Source organism: Diabrotica virgifera, chromosome 1, assembly GCF_917563875.1.
Source record: "Diabrotica virgifera virgifera chromosome 1, PGI_DIABVI_V3a".
Lineage (NCBI taxonomy): Eukaryota > Metazoa > Arthropoda > Insecta > Coleoptera > Chrysomelidae > Diabrotica > Diabrotica virgifera.
The window spans coordinates 82451751-82464670 of NC_065443.1; the positions used below are offsets into that span (position 1 = coordinate 82451751).

The window sequence follows — 12920 nt, forward strand, 5'->3', positions numbered from 1 at the left end:
TTTTAAATTTACCTCTCCGTGGGGAGGGGGGTCGTGTTTGGTATCATTCGATAGATTTTCGAGAAAAATTCGCTTTTTTGTGAAACTTTGTGACTCTCATTTCCTTACGCCCCACTTAAATCGTCAGATTTTTGAAATATACACTCTTTTGGATGTAGGTACTTAACTTATCTTAATCTGACAATTTCGAGTTTTTCTAACGATAGATTTTTTTTCGGACCCCCCTTAACGAACTCCCCTGTATTAATAGCTAATATGGTAGAGGTACATTTACAGAGTACAAGGCTTCTCCCCATGTGACAATCTGACGCGCTCGAGGTAGTGCAAAAATCTCCGCTTGGGCTCCCCTACCATTATGTACATTATATTTATGTAGGTATATACTATATTTATACAAAGTGTCACTTAAGTTGCACACATACATTCTGGGAAACTTTTTTATTTTTAATTTTACGAAGAAAAGTAATTTTCATCATGCCAATGAAGTGCTCGCTGTAACAGGAATGACATGTCAATAAAATCTGATTAATTCATTAATTAATTAATTAATTAATCTGATTAATTCATTAATAAATAAATTAATTAATTAATCTGATTATATTCCCTACATATATATTTTTTCAAATTTAAAATATGGTAACAAGGGGAAAATTGCGTAATTGTTCTAACTGTTAGCCTAATTGTTCTAATTGTTCAAATAAAAAGCCTAATTGTTCGAATTCTACGAAGTATTAAAACAGATTTATTAGTTAAATTTTATGACATATTTTAACAGTGATTTGTGTTCTAGTAAAATTGGTTCTTTCTTTCACATGTCATTCATCTAAAAATAAAGCTAACATATTTTCGTCAAACTTGATATTCTGCATAGGTAGTACGCCTATGGATTATAATAGTTTTTGATGTTGTTGCTATCTTCGCACTGTCTTATAACTTATAATAGCTATAACCTCAATTTTATCTGCCAAATTTGAAGGTAGTATCAAAATGGTATCAAAGTAGTATTATTTTTTAAAATACGTGTGTATATCTAATGGTATATGGTATCATAAGCTTTAACAAACAGTGGAGTAAATAAAGAATCTTAAAATAAATAAATGGATTGAGACGATGTGTTTTGAAAATAGAAAATGCATAAACAGTGAAGACAAACAGTGTATTTATGAAAGTTATATATTGTTAAACAGATAAATATAAATGTAGAGCAGTTGATCAGTTGTATTTGAAAATGTTAAGAATGGAATACATGGAAAATCGACGATTCAGAAAATATATAATATATTTTCTAATACTATCATGCATGCTGATTTTCTGGAAAGTTATTACAATGGATAAAGGTAAGACTTGAATGACAATTTTTATTGATTTAAAACAACCTTGTTGTAATTAGGTACTTATTTGTCATCCAACACCTTGAATTTAAAAGGAATGATGAATAAATACATCATCATATAAATCTTACAAATAATTATACTGTAATAATGATATTTACAAATATTTGCGATGGCTCTACTTTTACAAATAATGATATTTATAGTTAAAACAAATAATGCCTAATCAAAATATAAAATTTATTTAGGTACAATTTGTCTAGAAAATGATGTATTTATTAAAATTAATATCTTAATTCTTTCTTGGTATCTTACGTAAATATGTTTGTTAATCTCCTTAACTTTTGCAAACACTATTCTAACATCTACATTGGATATGCCCTAAATATCTTAAATTATATTCTCTTATTTTCAATTACTTAATTGAATGAAGGTTGGTTATAACCATTGCAAATTCGTATCTATCTTTTGCTTTTCTTAAAAGCATCTGTGTGTTTAACCCTCTAGTGCCCTAGCCCGCCTCAAGGTGGACCGTAATAAAAGTTTCCAGGCTTACTATTTAAGTATTTTATAGCTGCAATACAGAAACCAGCCTCTAGATTATATCGGATAAGCATTAACTGTTAAAAATTTGCATTATCTCGGTTTTATAGTGTTCTACACCTTTCCTAATCGCCACTCCTTTCTATTGTGGCAGTCTTTCTCTCTTAGATTTCTTTCAAACATCGCCTTGGAGATGCCCTTTATCCATGTAGTTGCTGGTCTTCCTCGTTTTCGTTTTTCTGTGGGGTCCATTCTAACACTTCTTTGGGATTCTTCGTTCGTCCATTTGTCATACATGTCCATACCAAACTAACTGTTGTCTTTCGATGTCATCTATGATTGTTCTTTCTATTTCCATTTGTTGTCTAATGTCGTTTCTTATGTGTTCTAGTTTAGATCTTCTTGCTGACCTTCTAAAAAAATCCATCTCAGTGGCTTGTAATTTATCTTTGTACTATTTGGTTAATTGCCAAACTTCAGCTCCATAGGTTAACAATGGTTTTAATATTGTGTTGTAAATTCGTTTTTTATTTTCTGTTGTTATATTTTTTTGTCACAGTACAGAATTCAGGGGTCCTATCACTTGTTTTTCCTTTACTATCCTTTCCTTAATATTTTCTTTGTTTCGTCCTGTACTAGTTAGTTTTATTCCCAGATATATGTATTCATTGCAGCTTGTAATTGTCTCCTGTTCCAGGTTCAGGTTCTCCGTTTCTTCCCATCTTACGCATAGATATTGTGTTTTTTTGGTATTCACCTCCAGGCCCCATTTTCTATATTCCTCTATTAGTTTCCTTGCCATATATTCAAGATCTTCCTTGTCCTGTGCAATTACAATTTGGTCAACTGCATAGTGCAGCATATAGAGTATCGCATCTCCTATCGGTAGTCCCATTCCATTGCACTTCTTCTTCCATTGTTTAAGGGCTTCATCAATATATATCTTGAACAATACTGGCAATATACAGCATCCTTGTCTTATACCTTTAGTGGCCAGGAAACCTTTTGATATTTTATTTCCGTTTTTAATTTTGGATGTTGAGTTTCTATATACATAGTTCTTTGAGTGCCTGTAATACATTTATGCTGGGCTTTTCTAGTACTTCCCATAGTCTATTAATGGGGGCAGTGTCATATGCCTTTGTTAGATCTACCATGAGTAAATGCAACTCTTGGGCTCTTGACAGCCTTTTTTCTATTACTTGAATTCTAGAGAAAATGTTGTCTATTGTGGATCTACCTGCCCTAAAGCCACTTTGTTCCTCTGATTCGTATGGATGGTACTCTTCACATATTAGATCTTTTAGAATTCTTCAGTACAGTTGACTTAGTGTACTAGTTACTGTAATACCTCTGTTGTTATTTGGATCTGGTTTACTACCTTTCTTATGTATAGATGTTATCCATTATTCTTTCCATGTCTGTGGTACCGGTTTTTCATTTAAAAATCTGTTCATTAATGTTGTTATTATTTCAGCTAATTTGTCAGTACCATTTTTAAGTAGTTCTGCAGGTATTCCTTCCGGCCCTGGGGCAGCCGTTTTTTAATAAGGATATTGCTTTTTTGTCTGTTCTTCGTTTATATGAATTGGCTGTCCTGTGACCTCGACTGTATTGTGTGATGTGATCCTGTATTCTGGTCTGTTTTCCACCAATAGTGATTTGTAATGTTCTGAAATTTGATAGTGGTACTAAAAAAATTTGGGCACTAGAGGGTTAACTTAACCCAGTCCAGTCACCAATATTTTTCAGCCAGGATATTTGTTGTCTACAAGGGCCCCTTTTTACTTTGATTTCACCCTTCATAATCAGCTGCAACAACTTGTACTTATCATTTCTAATTATGTGTCCCAAATATGCTGTCTCTCTCCTTTTAATGGTGGTCAAAAGTTCTCTGCCTCTTCCCATTCTGTGCAACAACAATTCGTTCATAATATGATCGGTCCATGCTATTTTCAAAATTCTCCTAAAAAGTAAGTCTCCCCACAAGTCAAAAGCTTCTAGCTTTCTCATTCAGTCAACATTAACACAAGTTCAATACCATAAAGAAGAATAGAATGGATATACTGAATTCGCTCTGCCGAGATTCACTTTGACACATTCGGAATAGGAAACATACAACACAAAAATTCCTACCTCACACTATTAACTGCTCAAATCAACTTAATCTTTCATTAAAAAACGAAGAATTATTAGAAATAGTGGGAGTGTATACTAATCTCATAAAATTTTCTGGAGTTTATTTCTACAAAATATTTTTATTTTGTACAATAAATAATTTTCTCATTTGTTATCAATACATTATAATGGTGTAAATAAATAATTATTGATTGGCATAAAGTTTATGGCTAAGAGCAGGTATGTTTGGTTGTGTAGTAATTTCCAGTCACGCCTAACAACTGAACTTCCCAAAAAAGAAATTACTAACGTCACTAGACAGTTGTGTCTCAGAAAAGCGAATCGACTTTATAACATTTTACCCTCGGATATTGGATTTGCAGATTCTTTGGTTACTCAGAAATTTCCTCATCTTTAAAAAGGCTGCTCTTGATTGCTCTATTTTTGATCGAATTTCTGATTTTGGATTTAGTCCTTCAATAATTCAGACTTCTATTTCAGTATTTCATTTTGTCCACTTGTTCAATATCTTCATTTTTTATCTGGATCCTTGTTATGACTTTACCCTTCTTAATGATAACCATGGTTTTTGTTTTCTTTATGGTTATTGTTAAACCAACCTGTTCCCCAGTATTACAAATTGTGTTTAGTGCAGGTCTTACTCACTTTCAGCGATGACTGAATAGTCAGCATAATAAATGTTATTTATATTTTCTCATTTATCTTGTTCCCTGGAAAGTTATTACAATGGATAACAGTAAGATATGACAATTTTTATTGACTTAAAACAACCTTGTTGTAATTAAGTACTTATTTGTCATCAAACACCTTGAATTTGTAAGGAATGATGAATAAATAGATCATATAAATCTTACTTTTACAAATTATATTTAGAGTTAAAACAAAAAATGTAAAATTTATTTACAATTTGTCTAGAAAATGATAGGTACATTCATTAAAATTAAAATCTTTGTAATTCTTTCTTGGTATCTTATTAATATGTTTGTTAATCTCCAACTTCTGCAATCAGGATTCAAACATCTACCTACATTGGATATGCCCTAAATGTCTTTAATTATTATAGTCTCTCATTTTTTAATTAATACTTGACATACAGTTGTTCTAACAGATCTTTGCACATGCATGAAATTATTCGTGAATTACTTTTTATACTAGACAGAATTACAGATTACTCGCAGAAAATAGTATCGCAAAATTAAGCCGCCTGTCCATAGAAACCACAATAAGTTAAACAAGTATAAGAGATACTTTGATACATTATGTACGAAGAATTTTGACGTTTATCATTTTCAGTGACATTGGCGCATTTCTTGGGTTTAAAAATGGTTTTTCATATGATTTAAACTTTTAGTCTTTGTTTGTACATTTCATTGTAATTTTTATTTTCAAACATAATTGTTAGAACAACTAACTGTTGCTCTCTTATTTGATTACTTCCGGTAATTATTTATATTTAAGCTAATGAGACAAATAATATTTTTATCCAAATTGTCAGTATACTAGGTACATGAGTCTAGCTATAGTTCTATTCGCGGTGTGCAAGTACTTGGAGGGGATACGAGAAAAGATCATGAGCGAATAGCGGAGAAATCTATCAACTTTCCTAAATAAATCATATTGAAATTGTCAAATTGACGTATATTTCATACCTACTGTCATTGAAGAAGAAAAATTATCTGTTGGTCCACAATATTGATATGATAAGCAATTGTTATATAAAAGTAAATTTAAATAATTGTATTTTGCTTGCAGCACTGCATTTTCATAATTAATTTTATTTACTACATACAATTGTTTACCCAATAACATAACCTAAATCTTACTTTTTCTTCTTATAATTTTTTTGGGCTATAGCCTTGACAATTATCCAGCAACCAGGACTAATATAATTGGCCAATATAACTAAAAGTGCGAAAAATGTTCCTGAGCTATAAGACCAGGTGTCGCTTTTCCGAACTTGCACGGTCCCAATCGAATAGAAACTTATTTGTTTATTTTCTAGATTAATGTTTAACTTTTTGTTTTTTTCTAAATTTATTTATTACTATTTATATTTTTATACTATTTATACAGGGTGTCCCGAAAAGAATGGTCATAAATTATGCCACACATTTTGGGGTCAAAAATAGTTCGATTGAACCTAACTTACCTTAGTACAAATGTGCTCACAAAAAAAGTTACAGCCCTTTGAAGTTACAAAATGAAAATCGATTTTTTTCAATATGTCGAAAACTATTAGAGATTTTTTATTGAAAATGGACATGTATAATTCTTATGTCAGGAACATCTTAAAACAAAATTATAGTGAAATTTGTCCACCCCATAAAAAATTTATGGGGATTTTGTTCCCTTAAACCCCCCCAAACTTTTGTGTACGTTCCAATTAATTCATTATTGTGGTACCATTAGTTAAACACAACGTTTTTAAAACTTTTTTGCCTCTTATTATTTTTTTGATAAGCCAGTTTTTATTGAGATGCGGCTTCTTTTTCAATATATTTACGTAAAAATTTTATGGGGGTTTTGTTCCTTTAAACCCCCCTAATGTTTGTGTACGTTCCAATTAAACTATTATTGTGGTACCATTAGTTAAGCACAGTGTTTTTAAAACTTTTGTCTCTTAGTCTTTTGTTCATAAGTCACCTTTTATCGAGATGTAGCTTCTTTTTCAAAATATACCTAAAAATGTAAATTATAAATAAATTTTCAGATTATTAACAGGTCTCTATAACCGTACTTAACCATATACAAATATGTGGTGGATTCGACAAATATTCAAAATATCTCGATAAACACTGGCTTATCGAAAAAGTACTAAGAGGCAAAAAAGTTTTAAAAATAATGTGTTTAACTAATAGTGCCACAATAATAATTTAATTGGAACGTACACAAAAGTTTGGGGGGGTTAAATGGAACAAAACCCCCATAAAATTTGTATGGGGTGCAAAAATTTTACTTAATTTTTTTTAAGATATTGCTGTCGTAAAAATGCCACATGTCAATTTTCAATAAAAAATCTCTGAGTGTTTTCGATATATGAAAAAAAATCGATTTTCATTTTGTAACTTCAAAGGGCTGTAACTTTTTTTGTGTGCACTATTGTATATAGGTAAGTGAGGTTCAATCAACCTATTTTTGACCCCAGAATCTGTGGTATAATTTATGACCAATCTTTTCGGGACACCCTGTATATCTAGTAATAGTCGGTATGATATATATATATATTTATTTTTTTACAGGCCTTTCAGGCCCAGAGCTTTGTTGTTCTTTTCCATAGCTTTCCGTTACTTGTCAACTTCTTCCAGTCTGTTATTCCCTTTTCTTTTAGGTCTTCTACTACCGCCTCTCTCCATCGCTTTCGTGGCTTTCCTCTCTTTCTTTTATAATCTGGTACTCTCCATGCCTTTTATTTGACCACTCTGGCATCATTCATTCGTTCTATATGGCCCAGCCACTGCAACCTTCTTGATTTTATTACGCTATCTATTTGTGGTTCTTCGGTCGGTATGATGTTCAAGGTATTTAATGTTGAGTTATAAAATACGTCCACCGGGATAATAGCCATTTCCTAATCATTACATTGACAGTAGGTACATGCTGATGTAGGTACATGCTGATGAAAAAAAAATGAATTAACTAGACCCCCAACTCTAGACGAGGTCCAAACGGCAATCCACATACAAAAAAGCCATAAAGCACCGGGAATAGATAAAATACCGGCAGAACTACTCAAGCAAGGAGGAAGGAATTTGACACAACAGATGTATCAGCTAATACGAGAGATATGGATAGAAGAAGAAATCCCCCAACAATGGAAGAAAAGTATAATCTGCCCTATTCATAAAAAAGGAGACAAACTGTTGTGTCAGAATTATAGAGGCATCTCTTTACTTTGTTCGGGATACAAAATATTCACAAACATCCTTAATCGAAGACTTCAACCTCTCACGGAAAAAATCATCGGGGAATATCAAGCAGGGTTTAGGCAAAATAGATCTACCATTGACCAACTATTTACAGTTAAACAAATACTAGCCAAAGCATGGGAATATGACATGGACGTTTACAATCTCTTTGTAGATTTTAAACAAGCCTATGATTCAATAGATAGAACAATTCTACCTAATATATTGGAAGAATTTGGCATACCATCAAAATTAATACGACTAGTGCAAATGACAATGACAGAAACAGAAGCACAAGTATTTATGTATTCAAGGACAGATCACTGATGCGTTTACGATAACGCAAGGACTGAAACAATGCGACGGACTGGCTCCAACGCTTTTTAATCTTGTTCTTGAATATGTAATTAGACGGTTGACGGTAAGCGGAAATAACATACTTACAAACAAATCTACCCAATTAGCAGCATACGCGGATGATATAAACATAATGAGCAGAACAATGAATGCAGCGAAAGAAACCTACGTTGAGTTGAAACAGAGTGCAGAAGCAGTAGGGCTAGCAATAAACACAAATAAAACAAAACTACTCATACAAACCAGATCAAATAGACCGGCGCAACAACACTTTATTGACGATATAGAACATGTGAATAGATTCACGTACCTAGGAATGGATCTGGTTGCAAGCAGTGAAGAAGAACCGGAAATAAATAGAAGGCTTGTGCTGGCAAATAAAGCCTATTTCGCGATGGGCCACATATTCAAATCGCGAGACGTACACCGAAAAACAAAACTCCGGGTATATAAAATAATAATCAGGCCCATAGTAAGTTATGGCTGCGAAACATGGGTGGTGACACAGAAATCTGCCAATTTATTAGATGTGTTTGAAAGAAAAGTATTACGTAGGATACTGGGCCCAATAAGGGAAAATAACAACTGGCGAATTAGGTATAATAGAGAAATATACGAGCAATATAGCGAACCAGCTCTAGCACAACACACTAAACTGCAGAGATTACGGTGGGCAGGGCACGTGGTCCGCATGCATGAGAATAGAATCCCCAGAAAATTGCTGAATGCAAGAATGCAGGGAAGAAGACCGGTTGGAAGACCTAAAAAGAGATGGGAAGACGAGGTCGATGAGGATGCCAGGAACTTCCTGGGAACGCGTTCATGGAAAAGAACAGCGGTAAATCGAAATGATTGGAGAAGCTTATTGAAGGAGGCCAAGGCTCGATTTGGGCTGTAGTGCCATTGGATGGATGGACATGCTGATGTACGTTTCATTTAATGTTTTGATTTAACTTGTTTGCAAAATCAATCATTACGTTTGTGCAAAGATTCATTGAAACAACTGTACTTACCTTAACAAATTCATTTTTAATCATGCTCTTTTATGATGTTCGTGTAAACTATTTTCTTGTGACATGTTTTTAACATTATTTTAAAAAGGCAGTTTAAAAATATCATTTTTAAATGAATAATCAACACTACACATGTAACAGCGTTACTAAGCAGTGTTTTACAATTGAACATGAAAATTGCCAATTTGAAAAGTGGATATGCACTAGATGGTGCTACTATAGCATGCATCCTACCTTTCTGCTATGGCTTGAGGTCTACTGAGGGATGAGGTGGATAATACCTACTGTATTATCAGTGCCGCCAAAAAAATCTTTACAAAGTGAATAAAACGCATAAATCAGAAAAATGAATATTTTAATTTTACAGATTAATACTTTGTCATATCAATTTATTATTTTATTTGGGAATAAGCCACAAAATTAGCGTATTCTGCACACTATAATAGATATGCACAGGTAAAACGCATCCTTATGGGGTAGACCGCATACTACGGTAGCACTTACTAGATTTGCATACTCATAGTAACCCGTTATAGGCAAGCATCCTATGTATAGATCATTGAAAAAAAAAATTTGACCGTTAAAATTTGTTTATTTTAAAAGAAAAATTCTATAGATATTTTAGGCTCTAGTAACTTGTAAATTGAATTATAATTGAATTTACTGACAACATAAAGGCAAGTAATTATTCGTTGGGAGAGTAGTATTAGACGAGATACGATGGTGAATGTTTATTTTCCGTGCCGCGCGTAATAAAAAGAGATATAGAGGAGTAACAAAAAATAGGTAAACAAATTTAGACAATGACGCCATAGTGTTAGGACAATATGAAATTATTTGTCTTGACGGTGAGTTGTTCTTATGATATCTAGGTATCTCTGATATCTTCTCTATTTTACAGAAGATGAATTACATCTTTGATATTACTCTGTCAAAAAATGTTTTCTTCAAGTCAATCTAACATAGAAATGCTGGTCTGTTATAGGTACTCTGGTGGTTTCTAATTAAGTTAATGTCACTACTTATTTCTAGTTAATGAACCCTGGATAGAGATTAAAGACAAGATAAGGGAATACCAGTACAAATTGCACCTAACCCCTCTACAAGTGGAGTTATTAGAAATGCTTGAAAAGGGGCAGAATATAGATGACATACCCACTATATATGCTATCACTCCTACCTACTACAGGTAAGTGTTATTGAATTGTTTTATGGTTTTTCTTTTGTAACTCATCATACTTCATGTGCTGGTCAAGCAGTCAATCTTTATTTAATAAATGAAAACAACGCAGGATGTTAACACATGTAGAAATACTCTAGAGTTGGACTTATTGAAATTTGCAGTGAGGAGTCATAGAGAGATGTCCGGAGAATAATATATGCTTACATCAAAAAAAAAGTGCGGGGCGGAGTACTGACAGAAGTGAATACTTCTTATAGATTCGATTCAATTCGTTTCGATTCTATTCGACCCGATTCGTTTTAGATATTTTATTTAATTTTGTAGATATAAATTTATCTAATTTTATTTAATTTAATTAATTTTATTTTATATCATTTTATTTTATTTTATATAATTTTATTTAATTTTCTTTAACATTATTTAATTTTAATTATTTATTTTTATTTATTCTTATTTAATTTTATTTCATTGTAATTAATGTTAATCAACACCTATAGGGTTGAAACCACCTCGAACCCAGTCAATAAAAGAAAATTCTCAATCGATATTTGGTATTACCTTAAAAAAATGTGCTTCACTATTGTTCTGAAAAACTGAACAAATTAACCTCTATAGGGTTGAAACCACCCAAAACTCAGTCGATACCTAAAAGTAAAATTAGTGTATAATATGCATATTACGGTATACCGCAAGGTTACCACTCGCGTCACGATTTTTGAATGACGCCAAATACCATTTTAGCCCCTTCAAAATTCCATACACAGCGATAAGAAGTGTTCACTTCAAAAAAATTTAATAGGTAGATGACGACACAGTATAAATAAAAATAAATTTATTAAGGGCCGGTTGTTCGAACACTAATCAAGAAGTTGATTATAATTAAGTCCCCTTAACAACCATCAAATAACAACACTCCTCATTCGTACGTCAATCAGTTGATTGTAATCAATTATGTTAATTACCATTATGCTAATTAACATAATTGATTGATTAATTAATTATTAATTATCATAACAATTATTAACATAATTGATTAATAAATCTCATAATTGTAATCAACATAACAATTATTAACATAATTGATTAACTAATTTCATAATTGTAATCAATAATTATGTTTTCAGCAACCCAATCAAAGTTGACATTGACAGTTGTGACAGTAATTAAATATTTGATAATGATCATTTTTGATTAGCGTTCGAACAACCGGCCCTTAGGGCCTGTTGTTCGAACGCTAATCAACAATGATCATTATCAAATATTTAATTACTGTCACCAAAACTGTCAATGTCAACTTTTTTTGGGTTGCTGAAAACATAATTAATTACAAGTATGAGATTTATTATTAATTATGTTAATAATTATTGTTATATTAATTGATTATAGTCTCAGAATTGTAATTAATTATGTTTTTAACAACCCAAACAAAGTTGACATTGACAGTAATTAATTATTTGATAATGATCATTGTTGATTAGCGTTCGAACAACCGGCCCTTACGCCCGGTTTCCGAAAGGATGATCATCTCAAAAATTATGTAATCGACGATTAACAATAGATTAAATGCGTCAGAAACGTCAACCAAACTAGTTTTAACAATAGTCGATCACCTGACAAAAGATTAATCGTTAGTTAACAGCCGATCATGAGTGTTTTGAGTCTACGAAAGGTCGATTAACCAGTTTCGCTTGTCAAACGGCGGTAAAAATGGACTGTTACCTAATCTGCGACTATCCGTCGATTAACGAGCTGTTAAGAGTTTTTTTAGTTTTTTAATTACTGTAATTAACAAATACCGGGAAAAAATTGTCAAATAACACATATATAAATGATATAAATCATATTATTCAATAAAAATAAGATTTTTTTATGGAAGAAATAATTTAAAATATTTATTTAACTTGCAGAACATGGATATCTCGGACATTTTTTATATTTTATTATATAATTTATATTTTTTTCTTTTAAAAATGTAAGATAACAAGGATGCTAGACTCATAGAGCTATTTTTTGAGAGGCCAGAGCTCTAAAAAGCAGAACATAATGATTATAGCGATGTAAATAAGAGGGAAAACGTGTGAGAAATTATAGCAGCTAACTTTGAAGACAATAAAACAGCCGGTAAATAAATTAAAAATAAATATAAAAAGTAAATATATAGACCAAAAATGAAAATACGATTATAAAATATTATAGATCATAAATAAACTGTTTTATATCTCCAACTCCCGTCACATAACCTAGCCTCATTTTTAAAATGCTCTCGTTCAATTCTTGCTCCAAACAAAAGTGACAGTACGTAAGAGAGAATGCACCTTTAGAATCTAAAGATACAAGTTTGGATTTAGAGGTTAATATAATTGAAATTTTGAAGGATAACAGCCAATTGTGACAGTATCGCTACCAAATCGTATGTCAGATCATCGATTACATGATCTATGATCATGCA

The 12920-nt window shown here is 31.9% G+C and overlaps 1 protein-coding gene across 1 annotated transcript in view; it reads left to right on the forward strand.

Annotated features, from left to right (window-relative positions):
* Positions 1-940: 940 nt before the first annotated feature.
* LOC114327544 (galactosylgalactosylxylosylprotein 3-beta-glucuronosyltransferase I) overlaps positions 941-12920 on the forward strand; it is a 32739-nt gene continuing 20759 nt past the window's right edge. Inside the window, exons 1-2 of the mRNA XM_028276213.2 lie at positions 941-1337; positions 10321-10477. Coding sequence (XP_028132014.1) covers positions 1229-1337; positions 10321-10477 — 266 coding nt within the window. The 5' untranslated portion in view covers positions 941-1228. The remainder of the gene's footprint in view (positions 1338-10320; positions 10478-12920) is intronic.